Source organism: Phodopus roborovskii, unplaced genomic scaffold, assembly GCF_943737965.1.
Source record: "Phodopus roborovskii unplaced genomic scaffold, PHOROB, whole genome shotgun sequence".
In the NCBI taxonomy this organism is placed as follows: Eukaryota; Metazoa; Chordata; class Mammalia; order Rodentia; family Cricetidae; genus Phodopus; species Phodopus roborovskii.
Genome location: NW_026126541.1, coordinates 25,876,490 through 25,898,637, shown reverse-complemented (window position 1 = coordinate 25,898,637; position 22,148 = coordinate 25,876,490). Strand labels below are relative to the sequence as shown.

Genomic DNA, 22,148 nt, shown 5'->3' with positions numbered 1-22,148 from the left:
ACATGAAGTCGAGCTGGTTCACACACATACACATTAAGAAAATCTTTAAAACTTAAGTGCTGATTTGCGTATCCAATCACAAGGGAGAAATGTGGGTGTTTCCTCCATACAGCGGGTGAGCTCATACTTAATAATGGAGTGCATCTGTTAGGCCATGACTCAGTGTACCCAAATTATAAGGACGGCTATTTCTAGCCTTGGGGATCAACAAGCACATGATTTTGAGGTCAGCTGTCGTCTGAAATCATACTAAGGGCCTAGGATTTCAATTTCGGAAGAAATAAGCCCTTTTCCAAATTCATGCCTCCGATGTGTCCTGCTCATTTTCAAACTCTAACAAGAAGGGAGGAGGGGAGTGGTTCAAGAGGTATCCTGCAAGCAAAGGCCACAGACGTCCTTTGTCAGGTGGCCTTGAGACCGAAGGGTCAGGGGCCTGGCTTTGAAAACACCCAGTAAAGGACGAGACAGAAGCCATCTATTAAGTATTCTCTTTTGGCGGAACCAGAACTGAGACTTGATGTGGCTTCCTTTAGCACACCACAAAACCCAAACAGCCCAGCACTCCTTGACGTTTGTTCCTGAGGCGCCAAGCTTCCAGACAGTCGCCCACGCTCGGGGGCCAGCTGACGCCGGTTCCACCTGCGCCGGCTGTCGCACGCCCCTCGGGATTTTTCCACTGCTCCACCTGCTCACACCCACCGCAGCTCCGGCTCGGAGATGATGCTCCGCCTGGCGGGCTCGCTCAGAGTGGCGGCACTGGGGACCAGATTCGCTCTCAGCGCTTCCTAGCCGGAAGCGCGCTCTACTCCCGCCCCCTCCCGCCGGCGGATCCGGAAGTGGGGGTCGGCAGCCGCGCGCCGCCCTCCGCGGGCCCCCGGGTACGATGCTCTCCGGCCCCGGCTGCCACCTCCGGGCCTCGGTAGCACCCGCCGCGGTCCTGGCTGCGGCGCTGCTCTCGTCGTTCGCGCGCTGCTCCCTCCCGGCGCGCGGCGACCCAGCGGCGTCGGTGCTCAGCCCCTACTTCGGCACCAAGACTCGCTACGAAGATGTCAACCCCTGGCTGCTGGTCGACCCGGCGGCGCCGCGCCGGGACCCGGAGCTGCTGGCGGGGACCTGCACCCCGGTGCAGCTGGTCGCCCTCATCCGCCACGGCACCCGCTACCCCACGACCAAGCAGATCCGCAAGCTCAGGCAGCTGCAGGGGCTGCTGCAGACCCGGGGACCCGGGGACCGCGGGAGCGGAGTGGCCGCCGCGCTGGTAGAGTGGCCGCTGTGGTACGATGACTGGATGGACGGGCAGCTGGTGGAGAAGGGGCGGCAGGACATGCGACAGCTGGCACTGCGCCTGGCCGCCCTCTTCCCGGACCTCTTCAGCCGGGAGAACTACGGCCGCCTGCGCCTGGTCACCAGCTCCAAGCACCGCTGTGTGGACAGCAGTACCGCCTTCCTCCAAGGGCTGTGGCAGCACTACCACCCTGGACTGCCACCGCCCGACGTCTCAGGTGACAGCGCGCCCCGCCTCCCCCCCACCCGGACCCCCAGCTCAGCCTCTGCTCGCGGCCCCCTTTCCAGCCCTTCGCTCCCACCCCCAACCGCGTTTGCGCTCTCGGGGCTCAGGATGCCGTGGACTTGGCTGTCTCTGTTATTTTAGAAGTACGCTCGTGTAGTCATTCATCAGATGTGAATTCCTAGCATTTTTTGCGTAAGGGATCTGTAGGGGACGCTGGAGATCCAGCCGGAAGGAGAGGGGGGAAAAGTGTCGCTCCTAGTTTTACATTCCCCATTCTCAAATCGTGTTGTCCCTCTGAACGCCAACCTTTCTTTCCCTTCCTGGTAACTGGTTTTTAACAACTGGGCGCGTTCTTTGAAATAATATAGAACTTTCTTCCTCTGCTTTGCTTATGGGAGTTGGACTTAAAAACAAAAACATCATCTTCTCAGGTGTTTCTACATTTACACATTCTACATTTACTTGCTGTTTGAAGAAGCCACTCCTCAAATTTCTCTCTGTGCCCTACTTTCCCCTTCTGTTTTGTTCTTTGCTGCCCTTACATAGTTTATGACGAGTCAGGCCAGAATCCAGGCTTGTGGCTTTTCTCGGTTGGTGCTTTTTCCCTCCGAAAATGTTATAGTTGCTATGGAAGTTACCGCAAACATAATGCCTCTGTGTGCCATGCGTGCTTCACATTTAGTTTGGTGAATTCTTACCATTGCTTTATGAAGCTGCTACCTGTGCCTCCTGTCAATCTCACGGATGAAGAAATAAAACAAAAAATAACCAAGTAACTTGCCCATTTTCATACAAATGTGGATCTAGGAAATCCGATTTAGAACTTGCTCTCAACTGTTACATCATACATCTTCTGTTTGTTTGCCTGTAACATACCCGATGAAATAGCATGCAACGTTTTTGTACCGAAAGATGAGCAATTGTTAGCAACTGCTTATCAGTTTTAAGGGAAAAGAACTGAAGTGAGGGGCCTCATGAGCCTTCAGAGATTCAAAAAACTAGGACTCGGCTTGTCATTTCTTCCGTAGCATTTAAAGGCCTCTTCTAGAAACTTTCCCAGTGTTGTGTGCCATGTTACTACTTTGTGGATAACTTAGCCGGCTGACATATGTGTGCTTATTTGTTGAGTGTGCTGTTTAATTATGACTTCCTCTTCCACCTCCCCAGCAACTGCTCCAGTCTCTTCATCAATGTGTTTTTCCCCCACACATATCGTAAATGTCTGTTAGATGTTCTCTTTTCACTCTTTAAAACTTAAGTAATTGTCACTTACGCCAGTGACTTACACATGTATGCGTTTTTTTTTTTTTCCACTTCAGATATGGAGTGTGACCCTCCAAGAATTAATGATAAATTAATGAGGTTCTTTGATCATTGTGAGAAGTTTTTAACGGACGTGGAAAGAAATGAGTCAGCTCTTTATCATGTAGAAGCCTTCAAAACGGGACCTGAAATGCAGAAGATTTTAAACAAAGTTGCAACTACTTTGCAAGTGCCAGTAAACAGTTTAAATGCAGGTAATACTAAATAAAATCTGTTGTATTTCATTTAAATTTTGGTTTAAATGGCTTGGAAGTGTTAAATATAAACAAGTAAATAGAATAGTTACTCTTCTTAGGGGTCACAATTACATTTATGTTAACTAAATAGTATGTCTTGGGTTGAGAAAACTATATACTACATGCTTAATTTTATTTTTATATTCTTTAAATCTTTTGTAAGCTAATGTACAAGGTTCTTAAATGTGGACGTTTTTATGAAAGCCTCACCTCTAAGCATAACTTGTAATTTAAAAATCATCTTTTCTAAATTATCTCTTTGTAGCACAATGCAAGTAAAAAATCATGTAAATCATTTCATTTTGGAAACTTTAGGAGTACATGTTACTGTGGAGAATGGTAGTTTTAGAAAGTGAAAAGTAAGGTGGGTTTGCAGCTTTTATATGTATGGATTCCAAGGAAATGAGTAGCTACATCTGTCTTGAGCTGTCATAGTGAATCGACTGCCTATGGTTTGTCATCTATGCTGGGACACTTTGGAGAGTGAAAAGTGAATGACCGAAAGTCAAACACAGAGCACATGGTCACCTATCAACTTAAAATTAAGAAAGTGAAGGTTTTTTTCTTATTTTTCCAGAACTTTTAAATTTATTATGGATATTGGCGAGTGTTAATATGCAGAGAAGTGATTATATGTCTCATTATATTGTTTGTGAGTTAGTGTCCAAAAGATCAGGAGAAGAAGGTGTTGGTGGGAGGAGGGAAACATTAAAATCTACCACTATACCTGACTTGAAAAAGTGTGTGTTTGGTCATGAGTTTTCTGGTTATAGAATACACCATCTTATAGTTTGAGAGCTAGAACTGAGGCCCCAAATGAGCTATGCCATGTCATCAGACATAGTGTTAGCAAGCCACTCTGTTTTATTAGGTGTTGTGATTATAAAACCTTCCTCTTTATAGAAGGCAAAGTTTCCAATACCTTTTATGTATATTCTTAATGAAACATAAATACAAGTCTTTTAAAAAGATTTTGTTTTGTGTGTGTGTATGAATGTGTGTGTGTGTGTGTGTGTGTGTGTGTGTGTGTATCACATGTATTGCCTGGTGGTTCATATGGAGGCCAGAAGAAGGGTTGGTCAGACCATCTGGAACTGATTACAGACCATTGTGAGCTTTTATGTGGGTGCTGGGAATAGAACCTGGGTCCTCTATCAGAGCAGCTGGGGCTTTTAACTGCTGATCCATCTTTCCAACCCCCAAATGTATTTTTCTGTTAAATATATTACCTGAGGAATTTTTTAAACTGAACTGATATTGAATGTATATACCATGAGTTAATTAGTCTTGGTCTCATTTTCCTTTGGGAAAGAAAAACACAGTAAAATGAACCAAAAGTCAAGAGTAGTGGTAGTAGCCCCTACGGTTGACACCTCATCCCTCACTCCCTGATCTCTAGCTTTAGATGTTTCCCACGTGTTCACTAGAGAACTCAGTGTGTGATTCCTCTTAACCAAGGCCTCCTTTCTTAGTCCAAGCAGTGATTTACGTATCCCTTTCTTTAGTACCCACTTGTGCGTAAAGTAAAGCAGTTAGCAGTCTAAACATCCCTGGTTCCTGGTTCTGAAATCTGCTGAAATTTCTTGCCAGCTGAGTTTGGGAAATGGATTTGGTTACCAAGTTCCTTGCTAGTATGGGGCGTCTTTCATTGTTCTCTGCTTGCAGTCTTCCTCCTCCCTTGCCCCTTCGTTCTGTTCTTCCTTCTCAATCTTCGTGTCTCTATTTATGTGCTTACTAGGTACACTGTGAACTGTTTTGTAGTTTTAAAAACAGATAATAAATATATTGTCATTATTAATGCTCAAGTGATGACTAAAACATTTAAAACTTGTGCTCCCCTTCTCAACCCTTCTAAAAGTGTCTGTGTGGAGTTCTATTCAATAAGTCATCAGATTGACCCTTTGCTGGGTGTGCTGTGCAACATGCACTTAAAAACCAACTGGGTTTAAAAACTATAAAAATTGCCATTTGCAGACCGCTTCACAGTCTCATTGGCCTGACGTGTCTCCCTCGAGGTTTCTCCTGGTGGTTACAGAGTTGTCCATTTGTATTGCACAGGTCAAACCTTAATCCTCTGATAGTCTCATCTCCATAAATACTCAGTTTTTTCAGCTGTGTGTGTAACTATGCACATAGTACTCTATGAGTACGTAGCCTTTAAAAACTAGAGAAGCTAATAACCTGCAAATTTTGCCTATTTTTCTCCCCTAGACTTAGTTCAGGTGGCCTTTTTCACCTGTTCATTTGACCTGGCGATTAAAGGTGTCCATTCTCCCTGGTGTGGTGTGTTTGATGTAGATGATGCAAAGGTAAGTTCCGTTTGTAATTTTTTTTTCCTGATGGTTTTTTAGCCACTATTTGACTTCTTTTGCTGTTTACTTAAAGCAGTGTCCCAAAAAATAAGTAAGATTAGGGGATATAAGTTGCCTGTGACTAGCTCCCAGTTTTCCTAAGGAGGGATGGATGCTCAAGTAGGTAAATAATTTGGGTTCATAGAACTCAGAAAAACTTTTTTTTTTCATAGTAAGTTGATTTCTAGGTCCCCGCAGCATCCCAATTAACCCACTCCTGGGAGAGGTGGCAGGCCTCAAACACTCAGAGAGGCCCGTGTCCCACAGACCTGGTTCAACCCATGAACCATTCAATCATCAATTTCATGAGAAACTGACTAAGAGGTGCCTGGTTCCACCTGGTGGTGGCAGCGACGCACCACAGTCTCATCTGTCCCCTTCATTTCCCTTGTTGTCACCTGATCCGTGGACTTTGAAGGAGTATCGAGAGACCTCGGATGACTTGACCGGAGATACAGCTTGCTTGACTCTTGAGTGCTGGGGTCTAGAAAGAAGGGATTAGGAGACTATTCTGGATTGTCCAGGATTATGGACTTTTGGACCTTAGTTACTCTTTGTATATATAATAAAAAATGTCAGTGTTTCACATGGGAATTGAGAATTGCCTCCCAATTTACTTAAATTCTAAAGAAATATGCTCCTTGCCAATAGAGCAGGATTTCAAGCACATGAAGGTGCTTTATTGTGTTTAATGAAGGCTTAGGTGGCCAGCAGCAGGTCAGAGGTCATGCCATGGTTCCTGTACCAGTGCAGGAGGGGCTCGTGGGAGCATTAAGAGGAGTGAAGGACGCTCAGTGAATGCCTGCTGTAGGGTGCTGAGTGCCAGGGAGGATGGGTGTTTGTTACTCCCTTTGTTATCTGAGTCACTGCTGGATGCCCTATTTCTTCTCACCCCCCAGTAACCTTCTGTAATGGGCTCCAAACTCACTAAGTTCCTACTGCGGGGAGAATTGGCAGGGCCAGTGTAAAGCCAAGTTATCCTCAAAGAGAACGTTTCTCACAGACCTGAGTCTTTATCACCTTCCCAATCCCCGTTCATGTTTTAGTCTTTCTAGTTAGCTATAAAATAATGGGTTTGACTGTGTACATACATGTCATATAATAACCTCACTGTCCCCTCTTCTGCCCTGCTCCATTCCCCTTCTCCACTTCTCTGCCCGCCCCAGCCAGTTTTCTGTATATGAAAGAAAGCATGAGATGTTTGTCTTTCCCCTGTTGCCCGCTTTCGTTTCCCCACCTCTCCCCCCTTTAGATTTCTTCCTTCCCCCTCATTCCTCCTTTAACTGGACACTTTTAAAACAAAAAGAGCACCATTAATAACTTTACCAATCTAAATACAAAGATATTTCTGGTCACTATTCACATACGTCAAAACAGCTCCTTCCCTCCCTACTCACACTGCTTGGGTCCAGGGGAAAATCATAACTGAGATGATTTTCAATATTATATACACAATGAATTTTGATAACAGAGAAATTTCATGTAACTGAATTAATCTGCCCAGGTTACTGTAGTTGTTAGAACCTTTAGGATGTAATTGACTCAGCTGTCTGTTCTTTCCTACTCTGAGTGGCTTTGTCCATGTGGTCCCTTGTAAAGACTGATAGTGCCTCTTTCAGGACACACTTGACTCACACACACACACACACATTCACATTCACACAATAAATGCATAACAAATTTTAAATGAAGAGACATTAACACAATTCTGAGAACTGTGAAGATTTTTACTTATATAGGACCTTGTGAAATGCTGGACCACTTGTGCTGTTATTTAGCCAACAATTGTTTTAGTGGCTGTTTTATGTCAGGCATTTGCTTAGAACTGAAAATACTTACACAAGATAAGCACAAGGAATGGGCGATGTTAATAGAAGCTCTCCTGTGGTGATGGGATGGTTGAGATAAAAGTCACCAGAAGTCAGTTCATCAGCAGCCAGGAAGCTCTTTACAAAAGAGCCAGCCACTCTCTGTACTATTACCTATTTTGCAGCCCTGAGCCCACTTCTGTTGTGAATGCATCTGTGTTTCCTAGCCTGTCATCAACTTTTGTGTTTAAGATTTTCCTGTAAAAATCATTTGAATTATCCAGATCTGCTGTCTAGTAAGCCTGCCCCTCAACACTTAAAAACTCAACTTCTCTTTAGATCTTTGACTCTAGTTTTTGTTTACTCAGATTTTCCCAAGTCAGGTATACTTCACTATAAAATTCTGTTGTGCCTGAACTTTCCAGTTTATTATATGACATATTAAGGGTGTGCATGGCATGTTTTTTTTAATGATAATTTGCTACTGTTTTTATTCCTAATTCTATTGTTTTATTTCTGACTAGGTTTAATATTGCTGTCTGTCTGTATATTGTGGCTACTTTTCCCTTTTGCCAACTTTGATGCACTTTGTTTAGAATCCAGCACACTGGCCTAACTCTGCTCCTAATCTTTGATTAGTACCGGGTTTCTCTAGTAGATCTTGCCTTAAAATTCTTAAAATTTCAATTGACTGGGATTAGAGGTCAGAAGAAAGGGGCCAGAGCTGATGATCTTTATTTCCCTTTAGCCCCGACTCAAAGTTTTGGTGGCTCAGATGTTGCTGTGAGTCCTGGACCTTGGAGGGCAGTCCTTAGACGCCTGAGGCAGCAGCTGTGGGTGGTGAAAGCTAAGATTGTGCTGTTTGCTCTATAATGAAATTAGTGTAACTCTCCTGAGAATTATTGTCAATCAGGAAATCAGTTACATTTCTGGAACTGTATTAGAAATTACTTTTGATATGTTCCTGTTTAGGTACTGGAATATTTAAATGATCTGAAACAGTATTGGAAACGAAGTTACGGCTATACCATTAACAGCCGATCCAGCTGCACCCTGTTTCAGGATATCTTTCTACACCTGGACAAAGCAGTCGAGCAGAAGCAAAGGTAAAAACATCCTTAAAAATGTGGCATTCATTTGGAGCTTGCTCTTTATAAGCTTCTGGCAAATACCTCATAATGCATGCTTTTTTGTGTATTTTTTTTAAAGATATGATAATTGATATTGCCCAATCAGTATACTAGTTCTATTGAAGTAGTATTGTGCATTGTCTCAAGACCTGTCCCCCACCCCTCCCGCCACCTCAACATTCCATTTCTGATAATAGTTCTGTAATTACATATGAACTGTAGTGAAGTCGTCCATGCTGTAAATGTGTGGTAGCTTTAACCATCTTCACATCTTAGTGGCCCTTGAGTTCTTTGTAATTTGTTATAAAATAGTTCCTGATGTGAAGATGCAAAGTGCTTTTCCTTTAAAAGAGAATCTCTCATTTGAAGAAAAGAAGCTTTTGTTGACATTCATACTTTAAGTTATTTTTACAAATAAGTTCTCACGGGCTTGAGGATATAGCTCAGTGATCGAGTGCATGCTGAGTGTGAGCTCTCTAGCACCAAAGACAAGCCAGCAAAATTAAAGATCAGGGTAGAAACGTTTAATAGGCCTGTTTCATTTGACAGATACATATTTACAGATGTTGGACCAAAATGGGGCAGCAGACACTAGGGATGGTCTGTTCCATGGGAGTTTAAGTAGGACGTTTTTTCACATCAGTGTATTTTATTTATGGACCAAGCAGTAGTTTATAAGATGTTCTTGGTTATGACAGGAGGTAGGGGAAAGCCCCAATAAAACCCCCAACTACATAACTCTGGTTTCTGCTACCAGAAACATTTTTAAAAAGGCACGTGTTTGTTTGTTTGTTGATTAATGTATGGGGATCAGGGAATGACTTACAGGAGTTGATTTTTTCTCCCACCACAGGGGTTCTGGCTATGAACCTTGAGTCACTGGGCTTGGTTCTTTTACCAGCTGAGCCATCTTGCTGGTCCAACCAGAAGCTTCTGTGGTGATTTCAAATAAAGATAATACTGATGATAAGAGTTAACGTTTTCCTGTTTGACTTTCTGAATGGCTTCCAGCCCTTATGTTTATGAGATAACAGACCTTTCCTGGTTGGTCATTGTTCATTGGCTCAGTAAATTCATAATTGCGTCAGCAGGCTCTTAATAACTTTGTAAGGCTTGGTAGTATAATTTAGTTTTTGTTCAAAGCTTAAGTAATAAAAGTCTATATCAGTAGTGTTTTGAAATAAATGAGAATTTCTTTATACTGAAAATTCAACATAGTACAAAGAGAGAAATTCCAAATAACCTCCAGAATTGCAAAACCCAGTAATTGGTTGAGTAGAATTCTTTGATTTTTTTGTTTTGTTTTTCTTTCTTTTTGAGATAAGGTTTCTCTATTATGTAGCTCCGGCTGTCCTAGAACTCACTGTGTAGACTCATAGTCCCTGCCTCCCAAGTGCTGTGATTAAAGGAGTGCACCACCACACCTGGCTATGGTTGAGTGGAATTCTTATCAAAATATGACCAGTTTCTTTGTAGAAAATGATATGTTAGTTCCAAATTTACACAGGGATTTGAAGGTCTATAGGAATGAAAATAATTTTGAAAAAGATCAAAAGGATTTGACATACTTCTGTTAGAACATACAGAGAGCCTGGTGTGCTGGTGTGCACCTGGTATGCTGGTGTGCTCCCTGGTGTGCTGGTGTGCTCCCAATGTGCTCCTAGTGTGCTGGTGTGCACCTGGTGTGCTGGTGTGTTGTGTGTACCTAATGTACTGGTGTGCTCCTGGTGTATTCCCTGTATACTCCTAGTGTGCTGGTGTGCTCCTGGTGTGCTGGTGTGCACCTGGTATGCTGGTGTGCCCCCCCCCGTACTCCTAGTGTGCTGGTGTGCTCCTGGTGTGGTCCTGTGTTCTCCTAGTGTGCTGGTGTGCTCCCTGGTGTTCTCCTAGTGTGCTGGTGTGCTCCTGGTGTGCTGGTGTGCTCCCAATGTGCTCCTAGTGTGCTGGTGTGCTCCTGGTGTGCTCCCTGGTGTGCTGGTGTGCTCCCAATGTGCTCCTGGTATGCTGGTGTGCTCCTGGTGTGCTCCTAGTGTGCTGGTGTGCTCCTGGTGTGCTGGTGTGCTCCTAGTGTGCTGGTGTGCTCCTGGTGTGCTCCTAGTGTGCTGGTGTGCTCCTAGTGTGCTGGTGTGCTCCTAGTGTGCTGGTGTGCTCCTGGTGTGCTCCTAGTGTGCTGGTGTGCTCCTGGTGTGCTCCTAGTGTGCTGGTGTGCTCCTGGTATGCTCCTAGTGTGCTGGTGTGCTCCTGGTGTGCTCCTAGTGTGCTGGTGTGCTCCTGGTATGCTCCTAGTGTGCTGTGTGCTCCTGGTGTGCTCCTAGTGTGCTGGTGTGCACCTGGTATGTTGGTGTGCTCCCTGGTGTGCTCCTAGTGTGCTGGTGTGCTCCTGGTATGCTCCTAGTGTGCTGTGTGCTCCTGGAATCCCAGCACATCTATATCCATGTGTTCCCCTCCTCAGTATTTAGTTAACTGTGGCTGTAAATTCACATGAGTACTGATTTTTTTTATTTGCCATTATTCTTTGAATAATACTGAATATTAACCTTTACATAGCCATTAGAAATAATCTGGGGCAAATAAGAAGATCAAGCTCATTCATGGCTGATGGAAATGTAAAATATAATACCATTTCTGGAAAACATAGCACTTTCTTACATTAAACATCTATGTGACTGAGCAAATCAAAGCAAATTATCTACTTGGTAGTAATAATGGTCTCTTATGCCTTGAGTATTTCAGATTTTGTAACTAATAGGGTTACTCAGGTTATATAATTCTTTCTTTTAAAATTAGATGTTATCATTGAAACCACTGTGCCATGACACCCTTGAAGAGGGGCACAATAACTTTGTACTGTTTTTATCAATTTACTCATTAAAACGGGGCGGGGGGTGATCTCTTAAAGTTCTTTTAGGAGTGTGTTCACATTCTAGGTAATTTTGTAAAGTCGGGGCCATGGTCTTTTTTTTAGTGCTAGATATTGAAAGATGAAGGGTTAAATAAGGGGAGTTCATATAACTAGCATAACTATTCCCTAAGTTCAGATTCATATGTTTTCTGGGGTTTCTGTTTTGTCCTGTTTGTTTTGGATAGACAAGTTTTTATTATCCTGTGTGGGTCAAAGACATTTTCAATATACTGCTCTTCAGTATCTCAGTGCCTTGGGTAGTTGGTGCTGGGTGTGTGTATGATGTAGAGTATGGTGTAGATAGTGACTGCTTTTTCTCCTCCTTATGTTAGTGCCACTTCAGCCTCCCAGACATCCAAGCCACAAGCCTACCACATCATAGCGGACTCCATCTCCCTCACTTTCTCTATCTAGTCATTGCCTTGTGGGTTTTAAAATTTCATTTCGTTGTTTATTTACCTATGTCCCTCTGCCCTCACCTAGCCTGCAGGCTCTAGGTAGTCAATGGGGCAGTTGGTGGGGTCAGCTCATTTGCCGGTTTTCTCTCTCACTCTGTTGTCTGTGTAAAAACTGCTGTTTCATATCATTCCTCCCACTCCCTAGGACCAGTAGGGAGGATAATAGCAGCTTTATCCCCGTTCTTCTATTTATCCCCGTTCTTCTATCTTGTGAGCTTAATTTCTGCAGGGTTTTGCTTGAGAAAAAACTGTCATTTTTAATTCTAGACGTATACTTCTCCAGGGACTTACCGTAAACAAAAATTGATTTTGACTAATTTTCTTAAAGCTCTGGCCGTTCCGGCCACTTGTTTGTGCTCTTACGTAAGTGTGCAAGTAGTGAGATTCTCCCAAAGCTCCATCTGACATTCCTAGATCGCCGCATTTGGAAACAGACTTTGTGTAACACCAGTTGCACGTGAAACTACATTAAGAGCTTAGAAAGATCTAGCTGAGTATATTTGGGGGAAACATGCAATTATTAGTTTTTTTTACTGAGCATTTCAAATTAACTCCAGGCATTTTACCCATTTTGACCAAATGACACATTTCTTGATGTAATTTTAGACTTCAGATTAAGTTTTGGTTGAAGATTTAAAATCTCACTGGTTTATGTAAGTAAGATGAGGATGTAATTTCAGAGCCATGCTCTCCCTGGGTAACAAAAGGCAATCAATCCGATGGCCACACTGGATTTATTTCTGAGATCTGATGGACTGGATTTGCTTAGGAGTGAGGGAGATGGCTCAGCAAGTAAGGTGTTTGCTGCGCAAGCATGAAGCTCTGCATTTCAACCCCAGCACCCATGTAAAACGCAGAACAGGGCAGCACCTCCATAACCCTACACTGGACGCACAGACAGGTAGATTCCTGCAGTTCACTGGCCAGCCAGTGTAGCCCGATTCCACCTGCAGCTGAGGAGCTGTTGTCAGCTGCTGGCTGCTGGGGTCGGGGTGGGGCATTCTTCTTCAGTGGTATAGCCATTGGAACCTGCCTATGCCCATGGTCACGAAAGCAACCTTAATTAAATTGCATACATGTACGTGATCTATCTTCAGCATATGTATTCTATTACCCTCCCTGGTCCCTTCCCCTTCCCACTGAACCCTTCTTCACAAGCCTCCTCTCTCTCTCTCTCTCTCTCTCTCTCTCTCTCTCTCTCTCTCTCTCTCTGTGTGTGTGTGTGTGTGTGTGTGTGTGTGTGAGAGAGAGAGAGAGAGAGAGAGAGAGAGAGAGAGAACCTTTCCCCTCCCCATCCAGACTCAGGCACATTTACTCCCATTTGCGTTGCTAGTATTTGGGCTCCATCATAGACTAGCTCTGGAGCTCTGACTCAGGGAAGGTCAAATGAAATCCAGACACATTCTTGTGCTATCCTTGTGTATCCAAGGGATACAGTCGAGGCAGGAATGGGGCATTTGGTGTTTTCATGGAGTGCTTGGGCTGTATGAATTGGAGCAAACCATTTCCCAGGAGATGTCTTAGAACTAGACTGAATTCTCTAAGGCTTACATTCAGTTTTAGTGCTAGGAGCAATGGCAACATGTTCCTAGAAATGAACCTTAATTGCTTCCTTATAGGAAGAGTTACTGCCTACCATTTCTGTCTGCTTCCTGATTGGCTGTGAAGTGAACAGATCTGTTCTGCCCAGGTGCCTCTCTGGTCTGCAGAGATGACTAAACCCTCTATTTCCTTTAAAATGTTAGAGACTTTATTAAAAACTGTGTGCATATTTTAATGGCTTCTGATAAAAATCAGACTGTACACTCTTCGATATTTGGTTTTAAGTGTTTGGCATACCCATTATAACAGAAGCCATCAAAACCCCTTTTTGGGAGGTGTTTACGAGGCCCGGTCTCTCCCTGGAAGCTGTTGGCAGTTAAAGACTGATGGGGAAAGGGCATTTTCTTTAGCAGTTGGCCACTGTTGAGTTGCACTCACCCATGCCAGCAACCTTAGTGCAGCCAGTGGGTCATGAACACAAAGCAAATGAAAAGATAAGAAAACAGGAAGAGAAGTCGCTGGGAAGGAGGAGTCCCGAGGGAGTAGGAGAGGAATGGGATGTGAAAATGAACAAAACACAGTATGTACACATGACAGAATCTTGTAGAAATGCGTGCAAAAAGCCCACAACTCACCTAGCCCTCCCATAGTTGAGGATCCTTCACCTCCCTTCCCATTTGCTGTTCAGGTATAATTTGGAAGAGAAACATGACATGTTTTCCCAATGAATGCTTATATTACTTAAATCTATCCCCAAACTTATTTAAGTAAGCCTTACAAAAAGGCAGGGAAATGTAAGTGTAGGCAGCTGTTTAAGAACTATATTAGCCCTTCCCTTTCTGACATAGATGTTTCCGTGGAAGTCTATGTGTATCTAAGTCTGGTATTTTTACCGATTGAGTTTTAAATGACAAAATAGAAATCAGTTTATAAACTGCCACATCCTCTTGTTTATTAGTGAAGAAAAGCATCCTGGTATTCTTAGTTATAAATGGACTCTTGATTTTGAGCTTTATGGTTTTAAAATGACAAAAAATATTGTCTAAGTTGATTTGAATTTTATACCCCAAAACTGATTTTCATGCTTTCCTATGCTTTCATGGGAGCCATGAAGAGCAGCACTATGCTCTTGGAGAACCTTGAAGGGTAGACATTGCTTTCTTATATCTATTTATTTGATTTTGAAGTTGAATTCAGGCTACATGGAACAAGAAAAACCTATGTTCTGAGCTATTATTCTGGAAGTACTGTTGAGAATCTATAGCCCAGTGTCGCAGTGGCAAACTCCCAGCAAACTCAAATGGCTAAATCCCAGCAAACTCAAATGGCTAAGTCAGAAAGATCACGTTAGAGACCTAGCTAGGTTGCATAGTGATCATTGCTCTCCAGGATACAGCTTAATTGAAAGTAAACTAAGTTCACCTTCTTTTACCCTTGAAACCTCAAGCTAGCCATCTATTAGTGTCTTTCCATGCTGTATTTAAAATGAAAAATATCATGAATAAGGTGTGTGTGTGTGTGTGTGTGTGTGTGTGTGTGTGTGTGTGTTGGTCATACATGCATGGTGGTGCCTGCCTATAATCCCAGCACTAGGGAAGTTGAGGTAAAATGATCGAAAAATTAGACATCAGCCTGAACTAAATGGTGAATTCCTGGAGATGTCAGGCTATGTGGTGAGACCCAGGGTCTAAAGTCAAATCAAGGAGAAACAAAGGAGAAACAAGAAATTCTTAACACTTTTTTGTTTTCTCACTGTATGCCACTTCTGACTAAAAGTCTTAGGTAGATGGTCCTTATATTTTATATGTCCTTGAAAGAATTTCTGTCAAGTTAAGAACATTGTCTTACTCCCCGTGATTAGACATGGGCATGCCTTAGAAATTGGTGGATCCAGGTTTCTATGAGCCTGGGGACCAGGCTCTGACACTCCACAGTCTTCTTGAGATAGCTGGTGGGACAGTTTTCTTCCCAGATAGAAACTGGTTTGAAATTATTTTAAATCAGCAGTGGTTTGATAGTGAACAAGTGTCTGTTTCCCTAGATGACTTCTATTATATGAGAGGAAGTTAAGGTTTTTCTTCCATGTCATTTTTTTTTTTTTTTTTTTTTTTTTTTTTAGTTGTTTTGGCTTTGATGAAACTTAAGTCATGGGGTACCTGAAATTCTACTTCAGGGTTGGTGCTTTGAAGTATTTGGTGAGTTTTAAAACATCACTCAGTCAAGTGAGTGTAGCATTTGACGGTCTTCAGTGTAGTGTTTTAGGAGTACCACCTGAATGGGCCTCTTGGGCTCTGTACCCTTACACCACTAATGTGTTTGACCTATGACCCCTGCTGCTGCAGCTGCCCAGTAATATTTGCTGTCACACATTGATTTGGTACTCTGTGTCTCATGCTGTTTTATTGCTATAGGTTAGCCCAGCAACTCTGCAGAGGAAGTGGCTTATAGTCAGTAGGTATGACTCCCTGAATCCTGTGGCCTCAGGTCTCAGCTGTGGAGGCCCTACCTTCTACTTTCCCAGTTTAGCAGATGCTCAAGTTTGTGAGGGCTTAAAAAATGGCACGAACTTGCATCCAGAGCCAGGATAGCAAGTCATAAGTTTAATGTTCAGGTATCTTCTACCTGAAGGAAAACAATCTTTTAAAATACTTAACTTTATGGCCTATGTAGTGGAACATGTCTTTCTTTAATCCTGCCACTTGGAGGCAGGGGCTGGTGAATCTCTATGAGTTTGAGGCTGGTGTGGTCTATATAGGAAATTCAGTGTGTTCCTGTATACAGTGAATACAAGTGTATTCCTGCATTCACAGCGAAAGCCAGCTCGTTCAGTTATCAGGGCAGGAAGCAGTACGTGCACAGGGCTTTCCACACACTGCCCCTTAGCAAGTTCCTCCTCAGATGGAAGAATTTCCCAACAGTTAGATGATACTGTCTGTGTGAGCCAGAAATACATTTCCTTGTTGTTGTCTTACCTGCCTTTCCCCTCTCCCAACCTGTGTGAGCAATGAGCATGCTGCCCAGCACTTGGCATGGGGTGATGCTTCTGCTACACCTAGCAGATTAGCCCAATGGATCTTTGAAAAGGCTGTTCCTTATTACATCTTGCAAAATTAAATGTGGCTGTTTTATTGGGGACCCTTTATTTTGATATTAGCAGCATTACCTTGTTCCCTTTTTCTTATAAGAACATCTACTTCAGGCTGATGCTTTGAGCCACAGTGAAGACTGAAAAAACATCACACATGAAGTTATGCTCAGTATTTTATAAACTTAAAATATCTTCACTTGGTTACAGTAGAAGATATAAACTATTAGTTATTATTTCCTATAGGCACATTTGGAATTAACAAAATCATGTTCTGATTGCTTTCAATGGTTCTCAGTTTTGTAGACTTTTTTTTGAGGAATTAGAAACATGTTTATCTTTAGCTATAATCATAATTATCTTTGTTTTGTGGTACTGGCACATTAGCCAGGAATTTAATGTTCTCTTCTTTTATGTATTGCAAACTTTTATAGTAGAATGGTGACGTCTATAAAAACTAGATTTGTCCTTCCTATTGTAAACTATCTTCAATTTAAATTAATTTTTTAATTTTATGTGTAGGCTTTGCTTTCATTTATGTGTGTATGTATGTATGTATGTATGTATGTATGTATGTACACTGCATGTGTGCAGTACCCATGGAGGCCAGAAGAGGGCACTGTGGCAGCTGGAACTGTGGTTACAGATAATTGCAAGCCATCATATGGATGCTGGGAAAAGAATCCAGAGCCTCTGGAAGAATAGCCAGTGCTCTAAACAGCTAAACCAAACTTGGGCCCTCTGCAGGAGTAGTTTGTACTCAGAACTATACCTCTCTAACCCCACAATAACCATTTTAAAGCAACACTTTCCTTAACTTCCTTCTGAAAAGTTGATGGTTTCACATTATTGTTGATATCAAGGGAGACAAAAGAAAAAATGAGGCTTAAATTTTTAAAATTTAAGCATAAAGAACCTTCAGATTGAAAATTTGGTTCAGGGGCTGGGATTATAACAAATTTAGTGATAGAATACATGTGTTCTTAGGTTCAAACTGAAGTTCAAATAGATCACAACCTAGATTAATTTCTTCTATAGTTTGGATGTGTTTAATAGGGCTTTGAAGTCATAATTTATGCTCAGCCTCTTTGGTCTCTGTGCCCAGCATGTATATGCATGTGTGTTATTATACTTATTATAAGTGCCTGTTAGTTCAGCTCTAGGGGGAGAGGGACAGGAGAATTATTGGGGCCTGCTGGGTTCTGGCCTCACCAAAAAAAAAAAAAAAAGACAGTCTTTGGGGAGAATGACAGAGGCTAGGACACAGTCCTTCTGGTCTCTGCATGTGCAAAGGTGCATCAAATGAAAAAATACATGTTGAGGAAAAGAAAACTTGATAAAAGACAGCACTTTAAGTGTGTTCATTCATTGGTGAGCACTTCATGGATCACCTAGAGACCAGCTCACCCAGCGCCGCACAGAAAGGCAATCTAATGCCAAAGTGAGCACTCCAGGGTCTTCTCAACAGAATGGTCATGTGTTTTACAGATATATCTGTAGTACTCTGGATATCCTAATTCTTAGAACTTGGCGTTTACTGTAAAAATAGTGTAGTTCTCCCACAGAATTTCAGCTGTATGCTTGAGTTAATATATAAAGAAATTTTTAAATAGGAGTCATCAAGATGGCTCAGTGGGTGCCTGCCTGCCTGCCTGCTGAGTGTGACCATTGAGTTCAGTCTACTGGACCCACCTAGTAGAAGGAGAAGGCCAACTCCTGACATTTGTCTTCTGACTTCTGTGGTGTGGCATTAGTATGTAGTTGTCCTGTCTCACAGCTGCTCTCAAATAAACACAGAGACTTTTATTAATTATAAATACTAAGCCAATAGCTCAGACTTACTACTAACTAGCTCTTACATTTTCAATTAACCCATATTTCTTATTTATGCTCTGCCACATGGCAGTACCTTTATTAATATGGCACATTCATCATCTGCTCCCCCTTCATCTGGCTGGCAACTCCAGACTCCATCCGTCTTCCTCCCAGCATCCTCCTTGTCTAGCTCTCCTACCTACCCTTATTCTGTTCAGCTATTGGCCCGTCAGCTTGTTTATTAAACCAGTCACAGCAACATATATTCACACAGTGTAAAGGAATATTCCACAGCGTAAGTAAGCCTCCCCTAGCTTACACATTAAATGTAATAATAATAAAAAATTAAAGCTGGGATTACATTTTAAAATGAGAAAATTAGGTACCAATAAGTATAAACATTATGTTTTATGACATGAATATCTAAGTTTTGCCTTCAATTTCTCATTTAAGGTCTCAGCCAGTTTCTTCTCCAGTTGTCCTCCAGTTTGGTCATGCAGAGACCCTCCTGCCACTGCTCTCACTCATGGGCTATTTCAAGGACAAGGAGCCCCTGACAGCATATAATTTTAAGGAACAAGTCCATCGCAAATTCCGAAGTGGTCGCATCGTACCTTATGCCTCGAACCTGATATTTGTGCTTTATCACTGTGAAAATGCAAAGACCCCTCAAGAAGAGTTCCAAGTACAGGTGCTGCTGAATGAAAAAGTGTTACCCTTGGCTCACTCACAAGAAACTGTTGCTTTGTACGAGGATCTGAAGAACCACTACAAGGACATTCTTCAGAGCTGTCAAACAAGTAAAGAATGTAACCTACCCAAGGTGAACATCACATCTGACGAGCTGTGAGGACAGGCTCCATTCCGCAGTGCTTTCACCTGGACAGCTGTGTTTGCAATGGGGAGGCAGCTGCTTGACTGAGAAAGCTTCCAAGGCCTGGGTGTTGTGGTGTACGCCTTTAATCCTAGCACTCTGGAGACAGGCAAGAGGATCTCTGTGAGTTCAAGGCTAGCCTGATCTACATAGTGAGTTTCAGGCCAAAAAAACTACATAGAGAAATAAGATAGATTGCTTGGTCCTTTTGTCTTTTCACAGACAATATTAGTTTTAGGATCTGGACATACGGGTAAGACATGACTTTCTCTAGAGGAGTTTTCTTCAGGGCAAAAACCAATTCAAGGAAACAGCTGGCCCAGCAAGTGTTTACAGAGCTGAAATTGCCCTAACTTAACCTAAGAAACGTACTGGGATAGAACATTATTAGAAAGTGACACTTGAGAAATGTTGGATGCCAAAGCACAGTGTCAGCTGGATGATCTGTAATTGATCGAATAAGTCAGGGACTTCGGTGATCATGTTGACTTCCTTCTTCACACAGGACACTGCTAGTACAAATGATGTCACTTAGTCGTGACTGTGGTCAGATGGGAGCCTGACTTCAGAAGAAAGTCTATTCCATTTAGAAGGGAGTTGAAGAACCAGGCTGCAGCAAGACTCAAAGTACGGAATATTTTTACTAATATTATTTATAAAAATCTTTAAACACTTCATCAGTAATTTCTTTCAACCTCTAAGTAGGTCTTGCTGGGTCATCTGAATTCCATCAGGCCTGTTTCAGGTGTGCAGCGATGACAGTAAGCACCCTAGGCAGACAGATGCCAGTGTTTCTACGTCTGTTGCCTGGTTGTCTTTTTCATCCTATCACAGCTTTACTTCTTATGTTTTGTTATTACATAAAGTATCTTTTGGTGGTTTGGATTTTATTCTTTTTTTTTTTTTTAAATAAAGACTATTCTGCCTGATTTCATTGTATAAGTTTAAACCTGTTTCAAAGAAACTCTGAGTTCTCTCAAATGCCATGCAGATGTTTGCTACAATAAATAGAGTTCTTATGACTTTACTACTAAGTCATTTCTTCACTCAGTCATTGCAGGTAAGGGGTTGGAATTTCAAGTGTTTGGCTTGGCGAGACAAACCTTGTTTCTTCTAGTGAATGGGCTATTTTAATGCCTCTTGTCCTCATTTGTATTCACTTTAAAGATGTCTTTCAAAGAGGATTTGTTTTTTGTTGAAGTGTATGGTTAATCTTTTCAAAGCATATCAGTTAAATCTCAATTTAGCATAATCTGCTGTATAACGTTATAGTTTACTTTTGAGGAAAGGAACCCTATGAAAACAAATCCACAGTGAGGCTATGCATTATCTGGACAAACTATCACCTGTGATGTGCATGAGGACGTTTGCAGCTACATTTCCACGAGTAAAGGAATAAAATCATTTTAGGCCTTAAAAGCTAAAATGCATGCCATTTTGGTACCCCTCAATATGCTTCCTAGTTAATGCTTAATCCGATAAAATTTTTGGTCAGTGGAACTATGAACTAATTTAGCCACACAGTTAAAAATGAGACTATGCACTAAGTTGGAGACACAGTTAAGATTTTTACTGATATTTTTTAAAGTTAACCCTCCTTTTCCTAGATTGTAAAATATAACTAGAGGGGACCAGCAAGATGGCTCAATGGGCAAAGGTGCCGCCCGACAACTTTACTTTGACCCTGTGAGTTCGCCTGGAAAGAAAGAACAGACTCCCACAAGTTGCCCTCTGACCTCCCCATGTGTGCATGCATGCATGTGCACATATGTGTACACACATATATGCACATTTAAGTGGAAATTTTTAAATATATAACTAGAGGAACAATTAAAGTTAACGATTGTGTGACATTGCCAATACCTTTTTGAATGGAATTTTCTAAGGTTAAAGGAAGTACTACTGATGAATAATTAAAGAAACAAGCCAACACTAGGGGCTTAAAATATGTTCATGCTGTGAAAAGATGATACACAGCTTTTTCAGAAACTAAACTATTCTATAATAGCAAGTATTGAGAGCTGGCACTGTGATGCTCAATGTGAACAATTAAGAGACATGCCTCTGGGCAGGTCTGGGAGATACTTCCAGGAAGACTAGCTTTGGGGAATATCCTTCAGCGACATTATATACCAGCAGCTTTGGATTTCCACATAGATTGAAGTCTAGCAACTTCCCAGGCCTCATAAAGTCCTTCAGCACTATATCGGGACTGCTGAAGCATCAGGCTTTGTAGCCTGAGCAGAAACAGGGTCTCACCCTCTAGCCACTGTGAGGACTACATAGTCCTTATTGGCCATAAGCCATTCTAGTGTACTGCCACAGACTCTCTCAGTTCTAGAAAGGACCCTGCCCAGTGACATGACACAGATTCATTTACCTATTCTTCTAGAACACAAATCCTGCAAAGAAGGGGTGGTTTAAATGAAAAGGGTCTCATAGGCTCACACAGTTGAATGTCTGGTTCCTAGTTGGAGGAAGTGTGTCACTGGGGGTAAACTTTGAAGTTTCAAAATCCCACACCAAGCCTCGCCTGTCCATGCTGCCAACTTTGGATAGGATGTAAGTTCTCAGCCACTAGTCCAGAACCATGCCTGCCTGCTGCCATGCTCCCTGCCATGACGGTCATAGACTCCCCTGCACTGTCAGCAAGCCCCCAGTTCAGTGCTTTCCTTTATAAGCTGCCTCGGCCATGGTGTCTTCACAGCAATAGAAGAGTAACGAAGGCAGAAGTTGTCATTGATGCTGCAAAAGGGTGCTGGCTTCAGTCACCTCAGGACTCTTTTCTTACAGCATGTCCCAGGCTGTTAACATACTGCTGAGTGTTAAAAGACCACTGAGCGCCTTTCCAGGCACTTTTCTGTCTTATTAGACCTGAGTTCTTCAAGAAGAGTCTCCTGTGGCTACTATTAAGTGAGAGTATATATAACACTTTGAGATGAAACCATGCTATCTGGGGTTCATGGTAAATGACAATTAAATACAAGGGAAATAATTGCATTTGTAAATTAGAACAGATAAATGGGAGCATTAGGAATTTATCTTAAAGTGGTGCTTTATATTTTTTTCACTTAAATATGCTAATTTTATTAAAATCTAAATTATCAAAACATC

The 22,148-nt window shown here is 42.3% G+C and overlaps 1 protein-coding gene across 1 annotated transcript; it reads left to right on the top strand.

The window, feature by feature from the left end:
- The first annotated feature begins 817 nt into the window (after positions 1–817).
- Positions 818–20,061, top strand: Minpp1 (multiple inositol-polyphosphate phosphatase 1). Its single transcript, XM_051199714.1, has 5 exons — positions 818–1,502; positions 2,830–3,027; positions 5,281–5,378; positions 8,201–8,334; positions 18,614–20,061. The coding sequence occupies exons 1-5, from the start codon at positions 884–886 to the stop codon at positions 19,008–19,010; spliced, it is 1,446 nt and encodes a 481-aa protein (XP_051055671.1). The 5' UTR covers positions 818–883; the 3' UTR covers positions 19,011–20,061.
- Positions 20,062–22,148: the final 2,087 nt, after the last annotated feature.